Consider the following 16,847-nt stretch of genomic DNA (forward strand, 5'->3'; position numbering starts at 1 on the left):
AGAGCATAGTCAGCACCTATGAAAAGTCCTAGAAACACTGCGAACGGAGAAACTCTATGCGAAGTTCTCTAAATGCGAATTTTGGATTCGAAGAGTCGAATTTTTAGGCCACGTTGTTAGCGAGAAAGGGATACACGTGGACCCCTCCAAAATTAAGGCCATTGAGAACTGGTCGGCACCAAAGACACCTACAGAAATTCATCAATTTCTAGGTCTCGCTGGCTACTATCGCAGATTCATAAAGAATTTCTCTAGCATCGCGAAACCTCTTACTACATTAACCCAGAAAGGCGTGGCCTTTGACTGGGAAACGAAACAAGAGAAGGCATTCCAGACACTAAAACAGGCCTTGTGCACCGCACCGATACTATCCCTCCCCGATGGGATAGAAGACTTCGTAGTGTATTGCGATGCGTCAAATCAAGGACTGGGTTGTGTTCTTATGCAGAGAGGGAAGGTTATTGCTTATGCCTCCCGACAGCTTAAGACACACGAAGTGAACTATACGACACACGATCTCGAGTTAGGAGCAGTGGTATTTGCTCTGAAGATCTGGAGGCACTACTTATACGGAACAAAGAGTACTATTTTCACCGATCACAAGAGCCTTCAACACATTTTCGATCAGAAGGAACTCAACATGCGACAACGACGATGGGTTGAGTTACTAAATGACTACGAGTGCGAAATTCGTTATCATCCTGGCAAAGCCAACGTGGTAGCTGACGCCTTCAATCGAAAGTAATACAGTGGTCGGAGAGTCAAATCTCTAACTATGACTATCCATTCCCACTTATCCACACAAATTAAGGAGGCACAAATGGAAGCTTTGCAACCTGAAAATGTGGCGGGTGAATCCCTGTGAGGAATGGAAAAGAATCTAGAAGTCAAGGGTGGCGGAGCCTACTATCTCATGGACCGAATCTGGACCCCGAAACATGGTGGTTTCAGAAACGTAGTCATGACCGAAGCTCACAACTCAAGATATTCCGTTCACCCGGGTTCAGATAAAATGTATCTGGATCTTAAGAAACTGTACTGGTGGCCTAACATGAAAGCAGAAATTGCTACCTTCGTAAGTAAATGCCTTACTTGCGCTAAGGTTAAGGTCGAGTATCAGAAACCGTCAGGATTACTACAACAACCAGAGATACCAGAATGGAAATGGGAGCAGATTACTATGGACTTCATAACCAAGTTACCCAAGATGACGAGTGGACTCGATACCATATGGGTCATCGTCGACAGATTGACCAAATCCGCGCATTTCCTACCCATCAAGGAGACTGACAAAATGGAAAAGCTTACAAGAACTTACTTAAGGGAAGTAGTGTGACTGCATGGTGTTCCGATATCCATTATCTCCGATAGAGATAGTATATTCACTTCAAGATTCTGGCAGTCACTACAAAGTTCCCTGGGGACTAGGCTAGACATGAGTACAGCCTACCACCCACAAACAGACGGGCAAAGTGAGAGAACGATACAAACTTTAGAAGATATGCTGAGAGCCTGTGTGATTGACTTTGGAAAGGCATGGGATATCTATTTACCCCTTGTCGAATTTTCATACAACAATAGTTATCATACAAGCATAAAGGTTGCCCCGTTTGAAGCCCTCTATGGTCGAAAGTGCAGATCCCCTCTGTGCTGGACTGAAGTTGGCGATACCCAATTAGCTAGAGGAAGAGTTCCGGAAAGCACTCTCACCGGTCCGGAAATCATACGAGAAACGACAGAGAAGATCGTTCAGATTCGTGAACGATTGAAAGCCTCTAGAGACCGACAGAAAAGCTACGCTGACCAAAGGAGGAAACCTTTGGAATTCCAGGTAGGAGACCATGTCTTATTAAAGGTCTCACCCTGGAAGGGTTTAATACGCTTTGGAAAGCGTGGGAAACTAAATCCAAGATACATAGGGCCTTTTGAGATTATTGCCAGAATCGGCCCTGTGGCTTACAAGCTTAACCTACTGCGTGAACTTAGTAACATACATCCAACCTTCCACGTCTCAAACTTGAAAAAGTGTCTGTCCGATGAGACTCTTGTTATTCCACTCGACGAGATCGAGATCAACGAGAGCCTCAGCTTTGTGGAAGAACCAGTAGAAATCATGGACCGAGAGGTCAAACAAACAAAACAAAGTCGCATACCCATCGTGAAGGTTCGCTGGAACGCCAAGCGGGGACCTGAATTCACATGGGAACGTGAAGATCAGATGAAACAAAAGTACCCTCATCTCTTTCATGTTCACTAGTATCTTTACTACTTTAAATTTCGGGACAAAATTCCCTCTAACGGGGGGATGATGTGACAACCCGATATTTCAACTCTTTGTAATGACCTAAAAAGTCAAGTATTATAACCACTTTTGAGTTAATAAAATTAACTTTGATAATAAAATGTCCAAAAAGTTCTATTTAAATTCCTTCTATGTTTAAATGTCATTAAACCATGATCGTACGTAAAAAGAACGCCCAAATCCGACTTCGTATATTGAAGTTATGATTTTTCTAAGTTCAACTTAGCAACAGACAGCTAAAAAAACTCGAATCGGAGATCGAGCGACTTTTGACCGGAATGACCAAACGAGAATCGAAGGTCTCGACAATGGTATTTCAGCGGTAAAAAGTCTAGCAAAAACCGACGTCAGATAAAGAAGTTATGAATTTTTAAAGAAATTCCTTAATCACGTCATTTTAATAAATAAATAATAAAAATAATTTCGGAATTTGCCAACGGAATCTAAACGAAAGTTGTAGAGCGTAGTCTCACCTACGCGTGGATATAAAGACCATCGAAAACGGAGTTCGTATGAAGAAGATATGATTTTTTGAAGTTTATTAAATAATTTATATATAAAATAAATCAAAAATCCGGTAATATCCGAAGGAGGAGTCAGCGTCCTCATCTGAGGTACGCGCCGCGTAACCCCGTACGCCCTGCGTACCCGAGGGCCTTGGTCTCGGTCCGTCCACGTCGCCCCTATGCGAAGCTATCCGACCCGCCGTCCCATCCGACCCGCCCCATCCGATCCGTCCCATCCGAAGCCGAGGCAGTCGAGGACTCGGTCATGCATGGCGTACGAGTACGCGCTGCGTACCAGCGTACGCCCGGCGTACCGAGGCTTCTCAGACCCCCTATAAATAGAAATGCGAGGGTTCCGGAAAAATCACCCCATTTCTCTCCTTTCTCTCACGATCTTGCCTCGTTTTCCGTGCCCGCACTACCCCGAAGCTCTGGTCTTTTTACTCAAGTCCCGAGGATCGATTTTACTCCCGAGATTCCCGAGAATCCCGAGAAAAATCCGTTTTCCGAGACGAAACTCTGCCCAGTTTTCCATCTCGCTATCTTCAAACTTTCAAGTGAGTTCATACCCCTTAATTAACCCTTTTTAATTATTCTAAATGCTTTTATATGCTTTCTAAGGGCGGGAAATAGAAGTAAAATACACGATTACTATCGGGTGTTATATATAAAGATTTTTATACACTTTTATTAAGTAGAATCATATGTGATTTATAAACTATATAGGGAACTTTCATATATATAAAATATGTTATATTCCATCTTTTGAAATATAAATTGTTGTAATACATGTATAAACTAAACATTTTCTTAGATTATATGTATACTTGCCTATCTTAGACTCTACACCAAAAATCTATGCTTTCATAACAAATGATTCCTTTTCTAGGTATTTCTAAACAAACGAGACACACTTTTAGAAAACTATAATAGGTATAGTTTTACGAACAAATTCCTAACTCTTATGTACTAGAAACATGAATTTCAAGAAATCACTTTCATATACAAAAACAAACGAAACATTTTAACAAGTAGATATGTTTTTATACACCGGTTTATGTGAGACACTAACTTCACGTACGTTCGAGTACACATTTCAAGTCCTATATTATATACCAGAATCCCTTGGAGGGGGAGCATGGTGTTTGTGTATAGATCTATACGGGCTTGACAACCCGCGCCCTGACTGTTAGCTACAGCCCACCGTTTGGGGTGACAAACGTCATAACATTCCAACGCCTGAAGAACGTTGTGTATAGGCATCCCGAGTCAATAGTATGGTTATAAAACTCACATGGGGTATTAAAAATGCATTGATTTACAAGGTTTTCAAAACACATTGGTTATTTTTCACTTACATACATTTTAGAAACAAACATTGGTCTTGAGTGAAGGCTACTTTTATACTAGTAGAAAATATAGGATTTTCTAAACACAAACAAACAAAGACAAAACATTTCATTTCATACAAACATTGTCACTTAAATACTTATGAAACTCACCAGCTTAAATGCTGATCTACTCTTTCAAAATTACTTGTATGTCCCAGGGAATCAGTAATTTCAGGTATTATTATGCTTTTGATGAAGGGATGCTGCGGCGCCAGTTTAATCTCGTATTTTGACATCATATTGTAATTGGATTTGAACATGTAACTTTTGACAAATGTAAACTTTCAATTATATATATATATATATATATATATATATATATATATATATATATATATATATATATATATATATATATATATATGATGGTTGTATTGTTTTCTTTTCTATGTATTCATTTGTTACGTTACCACATGAAGTCATCCGCCCCCGAACGTTTCCGCCGTTCAGGTTTAGGGGTGTGACAGTTTTACTATCATCATTCTCTTCATACTCTCTAATGGATGGAGTATGATGCATCTATTCTTAATGTTTTGACATTAGCATTCTATTAGTTGAGTGATACACTATAGGTGGTGACCTTAACCCAACTATTCTTAGCACAATTGTGGGTTTGTAGGATTGTGTCTATTCCTTTTGCCCAGTAGCCTAGGTTAACTAATTCCTCATCTCTGTAGCAGAATCCTGGCTTGGTGCTCATGAACTCCTGGTAGATGCTTCTTTGTTGGTTATCCTTATGCAAGAGGTATCTTCCTTTGTTGTTGGCTCCAAAATCTCTTGTGATGCTCATGACTTGTTTTCTTCTTGTTGCCTTGTTGATGGTGAGGTTTTACTAGATTTGGCCTTCATGTTGTTGACCAAGGATGGTATGTATGTTGTTACTTCTTGTAATTCTTTCGTAGGTTTCTTTCTTTAGCCAAGTATTCTAATGGCTGATTTCTTCTTATTTTGCTTGACAGCTTGTGGTTTACTGACACTAATCTAATTTCTTAGCAACCCGTCTTCTTATCATTTTGTAGGAAGGTTTGTTGACCCAAGTCGTGTTCATTCTATCGTTGATTGTTTATTGTTGTGTTTAAATTTTATTCCAGTTTATAACTTTTTGGTGCATCTAAAGCTCATTTAATTTAAATAGTGGGTATTCTAGGTAAATCATCTAGGGTTTTAGGTTGAAAGGGGCTATGTAAAATAGTGTAGGGTTTAAAATGTAATTTTTGAATTTCTGGGAATGCACGTCGCACATGCGAGTGCGCCGTGCGCACTCGGCATATAAAATGCACGTTGGTCCCCCCTTGTTGACATGCACTTCCGTTTTTCCTTCCACTTTTCACGATTTACATGCCCCACACGAGACTTGCACGCTGCGCTTTCTGGGTTTTGTCATTTTCTTCCTTCCGATTCTTCTTCTTCCCAAATACACGTGTCTAAATTTTCTTTAGCCTTTATTGATAATGGATCTTAATTACCCGTTTTTAGGTTTTTGGGGATTTTGGGATTTTTCTAATTCTTGGTTGGGAAGTGAAATTAAATGGTTATATTGCTAGTATATTAATCGATTAACATGTTTCTAAAGTCCGACTTTTCCAAAAATCTGACAAATAGCCTTCAATTTCGAGTTTTTCTGGGTTTGGATGAAAAGTTAAGGTTTTGTCTAAATCCAGCTTTTTGAGGTGTTTTAAACCAAATTGGTGCCATGTTTTGGGAATTCATGAGGTTATTTTCAGGAGCTCTCTCAGAGACCGAACACCATTTATCAACTTACAAACAATCATATCAACCACAAGATACTGTTGTTTAGTGTTATGTATAACCCTGAATGACAAAGAATCCCACCCCAAGAGAAATCTCATTTAATTCCATTAAACCATATGGTAAATCAATTGCAGTATGTGCCAATACATCCTTTTGGGGTGCCTATACTACAACGAAACCTCTTAGCTTGGCAAAATCTCAATCCAATCACACCCATGAACCGAATCGGGTCAAACCACCCATACGAAAGGCTAGTTACATTTGGTTATGCAACATGCCATTCAGTTGCTACTTTTCATCCATGGTTACAAAGCTTCCTACATATTTAAATTACACATTTGGGTGATTGTTTATCTAGCCATGAAATGCAACTTGTATCTTCTTCAAGAAAGCTATTGAAAGGCGTTTGGGATGTTTTCTTGTAACGGGTATCTATATAAATCCTTCTAGCATGAAATGCAACTCATTTATATTTTTCTCAATGATTAGTTTATAATGATGCCTTAAAACTGGCTGATTCACGATCCATTAACGAAATCATTACAAATATAAAAACTAAGAAAATTTCTAACAATCCATACAATCCACCATCTATTTACTTTGTATTAAAGATTTCTTCACCTCATTGTTTTCACTCTTGGATTTCAATTTTTCAATATTGACACAATATATATATAAATGTTGACCTAAATATCAATTCCTTGACCAGAATTCTTGCGTGCATCCACATTATTTCTTGATTCGTGTTTTCTTTTGCCACGTGAAGTGCGTTTTGATCTTGGTGTCCGAGTTTTTGTTGGGCGCTTTTCACTTACGGTGTTCTCTATGGTGGTGGTGGTCATCACCTTTTCGGTGGTCAATGAAATTTCATCAGGCCACGGAGTTCGCTTAGCTGGCACTGTCATCTCTAATGGAGGATCAATGTTCCATCTGCATCATATATTAAAACGAATCATACTCTGTGTTTGAATTTAATATTATTGTGAAATTTTATAAAAGTGAAAGTTTGTTGCTATTGTAATTTGTATGTATGGACTCAAGTTTACAAGGTCAAAAATCAAGAATGGAGAGGAGTCAAAGTCAAGGAGGGTCAAAATCAAAGAGGTCAAACCCAGTCAACACAGGTCAACAAAGGTCAAGGCAAAGAGTTGAATTTAATTCACAAATCACAACCAACATTCCCCTACAAAGGTAAAGTGATAAGAGTGTGATAAAAAGTAATTGATAAGCTAGAAGACAAAATCTAAAATGACAGAAAAGGACATTATATATATATATATATATATATATATATATATATATATATATATATATATATATATATATATATATATATATATATATATATATATAATGTCCTTTTCTGTCATTTTAGATTTTGTTATATTGTATGAAACAGTTTTAAAATAAATTGCATATTTAATCATATTAAAAATTAACGTTATGTAGTATTATAATGGTTTGTTAACAACTTGCAAAATTACAAGAGTAACAAAAAGGCGAAAAATCGTAATCAATTTAATTAAATATTACAAATCTGATTAGGATTGCAACATGAAGTTTTAGTATTCAAAGTATGATATTTGATAAAAAGATTGTATCTTTGATCATTTGATTGTTTAAATGATCAAGTAATTGATTTCATAGGGATTACAACAAAAATATGATTACCAAAATCTCAAACAAAATTACGTATTTGCCTTTTTATTACATCAACTTCATGACACATACGTCGTATTCTCACAAAAATGTCTTTTTAATTATTTTATCAGTAAAAGTTTTAAAATAATGAGAATTTATTATAATAACTTAATTTTCATATAACCTATTTTGAGTTAGAAACTAAATAAATTACCCTCAAGAATAATTGCTTGATTAAGAGTAGAATTTGGTACTCTAACTAAAAGAAGCTTTAATTTTTCTAAGGGTGTATTTGGAAATCTTGTAAAAAAGTTACATGAGCTTATCAATAAGCATATCTCAAATAGCTTTTTAAAAAGCTAGCTTATAAGCTACTTTAGGTTGTGTTTGGCACGACACAGCTAACTAATAAGTTAGCTTATTTTTCAAGATCTTTTAAGTTGTTATGTTTGGCAAGCCAAAAGCTAGCTTAAAAGCTAACATTTTAAAAAAGCTACTTAGGCTAGCTTTTTAAAATATTTCCAAATATACCCCATAATTAAATATAGAAACACATTCTTTTAAATATCATTTTAGTCATTTTATATCTTCCAGCTAGTTTTACCAAACGTTATTTTTTATCAGCTAGCTTTTCAACTACCAGCTACCATTTTATTAAAGAACTAGGTTTTTATTTAACAGCTAGCTTTTCAGCTAGTACGCCAAACATAGCCTTAAACTTTTTCAGAAGCTTTTTTTAAATATTCCAAATATACCCTTAATTAGTTATATAGAAAACACATTATCCTAAAAGCTCCTTTTTTGGTGTTTTTGGTGTCAAAAGCTAATTTTTACCAAACGTTTTTTTTATTGGCTAACTTATAAGCTCGCAACTAGCTTTTTAGCTATCCCCTAGCTTTTCAACTAACAACTAACTTTTCAGCTAGGATGGGCAGTTAGCTTTTCAATAGCTACGCAAAACAAAGAAAAGCTCCTTTTTTGGTGTTTTAGTGATAAACACCTCTATTTAGTATTATTTACCCTAAAAAAATCTAGTTTCACTCTTCCAACCCCTTACTTCTCAAAATCTATTTATTTTGGCCCTAAAACTTTACAACATTAAAATCATAATCAAATTTCTCACACACTAAAACTTTAGCTATTTGGAATTTCAAGTTACAATAATCAAATTCACAACATATCATTTCTTTTAGAACATTTAAATTAAAAGTAGAAGAGTAGAAGACTAACCCAGTAGGGAATTTGCTATCTGCACGCGCCTCAGCCCTCAACCACCACATCATCACCTTCTTCCCACAACCACCAAGCGGCTCCACCATTGAAGAATCTTCAACCAAAGAAAGAGGACTCTCAATATCATCATCTCCATCAACCATATCCAAATCCTTAATCCAATCAGGCCTAAATTCACCTTCTTTCCATACCAATCGTGAGTTCATCACAAATCCACACCACTCCATCTTCCTAGGCAACACAATTGCCATATCACCAATGTAATTAGCACTTTTTCCTTTGTATACACCAGAATCAAATGTATGCCACCCAATTAATCGATCAGATGAATTACAAGCAGGACCTTGAACTGGCATCAATGGTGATTTGACTGAATTCTGTTCATCTTTTTCGTTTAGAGTGTTCTGAATCTCAAATGGGTCTTCATCGGAATGCCCTGAATGAGCTAGAATCCCAATTGAAAGAGCTCCAATCCATTCGACTTTTTGGATCTCATCAAAGAGTTCCAAGCTATGCATGTTACTATCATCAGCGAACATTACAATCCCATCTAGCTTTTCTTCTCTCACGACTCTAAATCATGGAAAACGAGTCTACTTATAATGAAATTCATTAGATATAGAAGCGGATTGATTCAGTTTGTTGAGTTTACCTTAATGCTCGCAATCGCATCTGGGATTCCATCTTGTGTCGAGCCTCCCAAAAAATGGGCATTTTCTTCGGGAATCCGATGTGTTTGACTTGAAGTTTTGATTTCGTTAACAACGACGAGGTTTCGTTGGTGGCGCCACCGGCTTCCACCACGATCCAGACCACATCGTAGGGCAAGTTCATCAATGTGTGCATTAATCCGGTTAAATGTAGAGCTTGAAAAGTTCGGACATATGTCGGAGTGATGGCAATTAGAGTTTTAGGGTTTTTGATCCCGTATTGAACCTTCTGTTCTCTCTGAACTGCTTCAATTAATTTGTGAGCTTTCATGACTTCCACCGGGTCAGGGTGTGGCCATGGTCGGATTCGGATCCCATGCCGGCCGACCACCACTCTGCTACTGGTTGCAACAGCAGATGTAGTATTAGCCCCAGGTGGCGAGAGGGACCGGAGGGAAGTGGTAAACGACAGAGTTTCGGCTATATCGGTGGCGCTTCCGAACGACGTTGATGTTGTGGTGTAGAGATTGTTAATGGAAGAAGTTGAGAAGAGGAGAAAGAAGACGAGACGAGAGAATCTAAATCCAAGAACGAGGCTAATCAGACAGCATAAACAATGAAGGATCAACCAAAAGATACCCGCCGGCGATTTAACGGTTCCACCTCCATCTACAGACGAATCTAACGGCGATGAGCCTCTGAAACTGTTGCTCCGCCCCCGATTTGCATAGCTCTGCTGCAACGCTAGCAGCTTCATATTTTGCCCAAATCAATTTCTACTCCACAGAAGTTTATATCTGAGATGGGTTTCGATTTTTGAAGTATGTACACTTGAATTTGATGGTTAATGATATGTACACTTGAATTTGATGGTTGATGAAGGAGAGAAAAAGAGAGAGATGAGTGGTTGAGGAGTAGAAGAGATGATGGCGGTGGGTTGAACTAACTTGAAAGTGAGCTGTTAAAATCAAGAAGAATGCTTTGAATCTACGGATCAATCTGATTGGGAATTTGAAATTTGTAAATTCAATGGAATTAATTGGGAGAGGGGGACAGAGACGCCATTGTTGGGGTCATTTTCGTTGTAGATGAACAGGGTATTGGTATTTTAGTTCTTTAGGACATGATGATGATGAGCATTGAGCAACTTCTTCTTCTTAAGTCAATCAAGACCCTATTTGTTTGGAGGGTGTTTGCAAGATTATTATTATTATTATTATTATTATTTTTAAGTATTTTTACATTTTTTTTTTATAAAAATTGTTTTATAAAATGAGTTTGGATTGGTTTTTGAAGAGAAAAAATAAAAAGTTAAAATGTTTGTTTTAATTTTTACATACAAAATATTAAAAATGACATTTTTATATATTTATTAGAGTAGATGGAAAGATATAAAAGTAATTTTAATGTTTAACATTGTTGAAAAGTTGAAAAAGTCATGAAAGGACTTTTCAAAAAAAAAAAACAAATTTACTCTATTAGAAAAGTCATTTTCAAAAGTTCTTCTCATCTTTCCAAACATCTTTTTAATTTTTTCTAAAAGAAAAAGTCAAAAGTCATTTTAAAAGTTAAACTAAACACCCTCTTCATTTCTTTTTATTTTCTTTAATAATAAATGATCATAACATACCCTCTAAATTACTCGAATCCATTGGTTTATAATGTTGGATTCTTATTTTTTTTTTTAATTAATTTGGATTATTATTTAATTTTCAGGTTTATTTTTATTTTTATTTTATTTTTTTGTTGATATAAATGCAATATATTGCACTAAACGAGTACTCTAATAACTCTTTCTTTTCTTTATTTTCTTTCAAGAATTTACCAACAACCATGGACATCTTACTATCGGAAAACCACCGTCCACTATTGCGAACTACCACTCTCACTCACACACACACAACTCTAGCATCACCGCCTATCACTGCCAGCACCTCCTGTAGCCATCACCAAAATAAAATCAAAAAATTGATACTATAACATAACTTAACCAAAATCTGAAACCTATAATTAACATTAAACCCTAATCCTTTTTAGATGAAACCCCCAAACTGAATATCAATCATGAAATCCCCAAACAAACAATGGAGCTCGATTTGCAACCCAAGGTGGTGGTTTAAAACCCTAAGTTGTGGTTTGAAACCCTAGGCGGTGGCGATCTTAGATCCGAGACAATGAAGGTGAAGGTTTGAAATCTTAAGCGGCGACTGTAGAACGATGAAGGTGTACGCCAGAGATAGTATATCTAAGACGATTTGAAACCACTCACGGTGGAGATCTTAGATTTGTGACGAAGACTGTGACATGCTCATTTTCACGGTCAATTTAAAACTTTTTCTTTATGCGTATTTAATTCAGAGTATTCATTAAAATTGTGGAATTTGTTCCTAAAACATAATATTCAAATATTTCCAAAGAAACATTTTTCATTAATATGTTAAAAACCTTAAGATGTTATCATTCGATACAGATACATAAACATAAACATGTTTTAACAGGCCTTAGAAAAATTTATTATACTATGGACTAATAACTCCTCAAATCACTTATCATCTTTGTGTCTTCGTACCGTTACCTGTGATACAAAGAAACTGAATGGGTCAAGCTTGGGAGTCTGGTGAGCATATAGGGCTTTTAAACCACAATAATTAAATTCATTAATTATATATTTCACATCAAATAATTCACCCGATTACCCATTCTCATTATTCTCACTTCCTGATCCTAAAATGTTGATCTCACGGGACCTATCCTAAGGATCAATGTAAGCAACGAGTAAACAATACCGCTTCGGGGATTCCTTTAGCAATATATGTCAATAAGGCAACTATGGGGCATAGAGTACATCAAATGAACATATACTTCACTAACACCTACAGATTGTAAGCATGCCAGCATTCCAGTGACTGTCTAGAATAGTCAATGGTCGTCATCTATACTCTACTACATGATTGGTTAATAGTCAAGTTCTCTCATCGTCATCTCATCTTTTTATCACCCATCACTATCCAATATATTTTATGTATGAAAAATACATATATCATATAAATCAAATAAGAATTAATACAATTCATCTAACATGGACATCAAGAAATATAGATAATAATCACTAGATAACATTTAATCATCTAGATACTTTATATCTACGTGTAAGATGAAAGTAACTATGCACTCACTTGTTAAAGTGATGATGAGAAAGTTGTGCAGCACTTCGCTTCATCACTTAGCCTTTCCTTTGATGTGACATAGGTTCAATTATCACTAAGTCTTAGTTTATTATTTCTTGTGATTAATTATTAGTCTAGATTCATCATTAATTCAAAGTATACTGATATATAATTGATAAGGGACAACTAGGTAAGATCATATCAGAAGTAGGGTATGTTTGTTATACAAAGTATACTGTTTGGAAATCCCACTTTAGTCACATCACTAAATCTAGCATTGTCATCATCCCCATAAGTAGATCAATCAGTATAATGACTTGGAATCGCTGATAAATCTTGTTTATAGGTTCATAATAACGATAATGAGTATAACGACTTGGAATCACTGATAAATCTTGTTTATAGGTTCATAATAACGATAATGAACTTAAACATAAGTTACACTTAAAGCGTAATAAGTGTAGCTCAACTTACAGAGTTTCTAGCAAAAAGTCAGTAATTGCACTGGCAGAATCTCAACCCGAAAGCTCCTTTTCGTCGGGCTCCTAGATACCTCAGAGCCTCGCTAAAGTAGCTGATATCCCAAGAAGATTGGGGCTAGAAGAATGGGAGTTCTCCAAAGGATTTAGAGTGAAAGATCTAGTGCATGAAACAAGTCTCATAACTATTTATAGGTTGTTCAGGAGACTCTCACATCGTGAGACATGGCATGTCACATCGTGACCTTGCGTAGGCAAAAAGGCTTCGCCTCTAGTGTTGACACATGGCACCGAACACGGGTAAAACTGCAAATCTTCAAAAATTTATAACTTTAGCATAAGCTTTGTTTTGACGTTCTTTATATCCACGCATAGCTATCAAAAAGATCTACAACTTTCATTTAGAATCCATTGGATAATTCTTGACTGATCTTTATTTTAACAATCTACGAAAATTACATTGTTAAAGACTGTGTAAAATTCATAACGTTTACATACGAACTCAGTTTTCAACTATCTTTATATCATTGAACTCCTATTAACGAGATATTCGACTCTCGTATATATTGTTTCGGCTAAAACTTTCCCGATCTAAAATTTGATTTCTATGTTAACACAACTACGTTGAAACTTCAAAAAATCATAACTTCCTCTCATGAAATTAGATTTAGACAATCCCTTTATGCACGCTCTTGATTTTACGATTACTAAAACTTTCATTTAGATCACTTAGGATAATAAGCGATGAATCTCTGATTCACTATTTACGACACTCGATGTTGTACTGGGTTGAACATGAAACTTCAATGGGTCATAACTTATTTGTTCTAATCCCAATTTAAGCATTTATTATATCCCCGAAATCCTCATTATGACTAATTTGACTTTCATCAAGGTTATTCGTCCTTATTGTTATTCTATCTAAGATGCTTATTTTAATTTATATTTATTTTATTTATTATAAGCATGTATAATACATATAATTACACACAAATCACATAATACTCAAATAATCCTCTTATTTACTTCATATAAAGGTTACAATTGTTGACTCTAACTATTACATCATCTAATCAATGCCTAGCGAGAAATGTGTGCATTATAGTTATCTCCCCATTAGGATGATTCTGTCCCAAAATCATGCATCAGCAAACAGATGTGGATAGCGACTCATCATGTCACTTTTTATCTCCCATGTGAGGTTCAGCCCAGACGTATGCTTCCATCGCACAAGCACTAATCAAACCATCTTACATCGTAACTTTTTAGTCTTACGGTCAAAAATGGCTTCAAGTTCTTCAATCAACCTCTTGTTCTCATCGATTCTTAACTCTGAGAGTAGAATCATATCGGGAAATTCTCCCATGAATTTCCTCAAGTTACAAACATGAACGGTGTGGTGAATACCTTCCAGTTTGGCTGGCAATTTCAGTTTGTAAGTTGGGTTCCCAATTCTCTGAAGAACTTTGAACGGTCCAATGAATCTTGGACATAGCTTTCCTTACTTTCTGAATCTGATAAGTCCCTTCCATAGAGAGACTTTAAGCAACACTTGGTCTCCATCTTCAAAAGTAATCGGTGGTCGCTTCTTATCTGCATAACTCTTTTTATGATTTTGAGCTGTTAACATCCTTTCTCTGATTACTTTCAATTTCTTGGTGGTTTGATGAACAATCTCAGGACACTTAAACTTCTTTTCTTTGGCTTCAAGCCAACAAGATGACGTACGAAACTTCTGTCCATACAGGACTTGATAAGGTTCCATCTTAATGCTCAAATGGTAATTGTTGTTGTATGAAAATTCGACCAATGGTAGATGCTCATCCCAGTTATCCATAAAACTCAAAAGTACAAACTCTTAACATATTTTCTAGATTTTAAGTTGTTCTTTCACTTTAACCATTAGTCTATGGATGGTAAGTCATACTCAAACACAGTTTCGTGTCCATCTCTTCATGTAAACTTCTCCAAAATCTAAAAGTAAAACAAATGTCACGGTCTAACGCGATCGTTAAGGGAACACCATGAGCTTTCACTATCTCTTTCATGTAAACTTATGCAAGCTTTTCCATAGACCACCTCTCATTGGTTGCTATGAAATGTGTATTCTTTGTCAAACGGTCTATGATTACCTAAATCATATCATGGCCTACCTTTGTTCTGGGCAATTTAGTCACAAAAATCCATGGTAATGTCCTCCCACTTACCCATGGGTCCCAGTAAAGGTTCCAATTCCCATATGGTTTCTAATGTTGCGCTTAACTCTCGCACAGGTCACACACTCAATTACATACTTAGCAATATTAAGCTTCATTGTCGTCCACTAGTAATATGGTTTCAGATCAATATACATCTTGGTGCATCCATTGTGAACACAGTACATGGTTATTTGAGACTCTTCCATGAGAATATCTCTTATAACTCCTATCTTTAGAACCCAAATTCTATATTGGAATACCTTTAACCCTTGGTTGTTTTTTCTAAACACTAACGTCTTACCCAGGCATTCTTCTTTTCAATTATCTTCTCTCAAATCATCCTCATGTGCTTTTTTCATACTTTGCAAAACTTTTGAGACAATTTCGATTATTAAAGGCCTTGGCCTTTTCCTCTTAAGGTTTGTCTTTCTACTCAAAGCATCAACTACGACATTCGCTTTACCAATGTGGTAAAGTATCTCATAGTCATAATCCTTAAGTAACTCTAGCCAACATCTTTGTATCATGTTCTATTCCTTCTAATCAAAGAGATAGTAAAGACTCTTATGATCAGTGAAAACTTTACACTTTGTGCCATAAAAGATAACGTCTCCATGTCTTTAGTGCAAAAACTCCTGCTGCCAACTCCAACTCATGAGTAGGGTAGTTCTTTTCATGGATTTTTAGTTTTTGAGATGCATATGCTATTACTTTATATCTTTGGGTCGGTACACAACCTAACCCAACTCCTGATGCATCACTATAAACCATGAAGTCTTCAACTCCATCGAGTAAAGCAAGGATTGGTGCTTCACACAATCGCTTCTTTAACTTCTCAAGAGCTTCTTCCTAATTTGCACTCCATGTATAGGTAACTCCTTTATGGTTCAAAGCTTTCAATGGAGCAGCTATTGAAGAAAAGCATTGGAGAAACCTTTGGTAATATCCAGCTAATCGCAGAAAACTATGAATCTCAGTGGGACTTTTTGTTCGTTCCCACTTCGTTATAGCTTCAATCTTCGATGGGTAAACCATTATACCTCCCTGGTTAACCACATGGCCCAATAATTGAACCTTTCGGATCCAAAAATCACATTTGGAGAACTTCTCATACAACTTCTCTTTCTTTATAACTTCCAATACTTCTTGCAAGTGCTTTCCATGCTCTTGTTGGTTTTTCAAGTAAATCAAAATATCATCGATGAACACTGTTACAGATCTATCAAGGAAAGGTTTGCGAACTCGATTCATTAGATCCATAAATGCACATTGAAGCATTGGTCAGTCCAAATGAAATAACCAAAAACTCATATTGTCCATATTCCATTTTAAATGTTGTCTTTTCAATGTCTTGTTCTCTCACCTTCAGTTGATGATACCCCAACATGAGATTGATCTTCAAGAAATAGCTTGTGCCTTGCAATTGATCGAACATGTCATCAACCTTAGGCAATGTGTATTTATTATCCACCGTTGATTTATTCAAGTCTCTATAATCTATACACATTCTCATGCTTCCATCCTTCTT

At 36.1% G+C, this 16,847-nt stretch overlaps 1 protein-coding gene across 1 annotated transcript; it reads right to left on the reverse strand.

Moving 5' to 3' along the window:
- Window positions 1–6,417: 6,417 nt before the first annotated feature.
- LOC111909895 (probable beta-1,4-xylosyltransferase IRX14H) lies at window positions 6,418–10,631 on the reverse strand. The gene is made up of 3 exons (XM_023905677.3): window positions 9,478–10,631; window positions 8,823–9,398; window positions 6,418–6,881 (listed from the first exon to the last, which is right to left on the reverse strand). The coding sequence occupies exons 1-3, from the start codon at window positions 10,230–10,232 to the stop codon at window positions 6,638–6,640; spliced, it is 1,575 nt and encodes a 524-aa protein (XP_023761445.1). The 5' UTR covers window positions 10,233–10,631; the 3' UTR covers window positions 6,418–6,637.
- Window positions 10,632–16,847: the final 6,216 nt, after the last annotated feature.

The sequence above is a fragment of the Lactuca sativa genome, chromosome 4 (genome assembly GCF_002870075.4).
Source record: "Lactuca sativa cultivar Salinas chromosome 4, Lsat_Salinas_v11, whole genome shotgun sequence".
NCBI lineage: Eukaryota > Viridiplantae > Streptophyta > Magnoliopsida > Asterales > Asteraceae > Lactuca > Lactuca sativa.

Excerpts from the sequence above, each read along its gene's own strand:
- LOC111909895 (XM_023905677.3), bottom strand. The coding sequence starts at position 10,232 with ATGAAGCTGCTAGCGTTGCAGCAGAGCTATGCAAATCGGGGGCGGAGC. Across the intron at positions 9,399-9,477 it reads ATGCGATTGCGAGCATTAAG|AGTCGTGAGAGAAGAAAAGC; the intron begins GTAAACTCAACA and ends TCCATGATTTAG. Across the intron at positions 6,882-8,822 it reads GATAGCAAATTCCCTACTGG|ATGGAACATTGATCCTCCAT; the intron begins GTTAGTCTTCTA and ends TATATGATGCAG.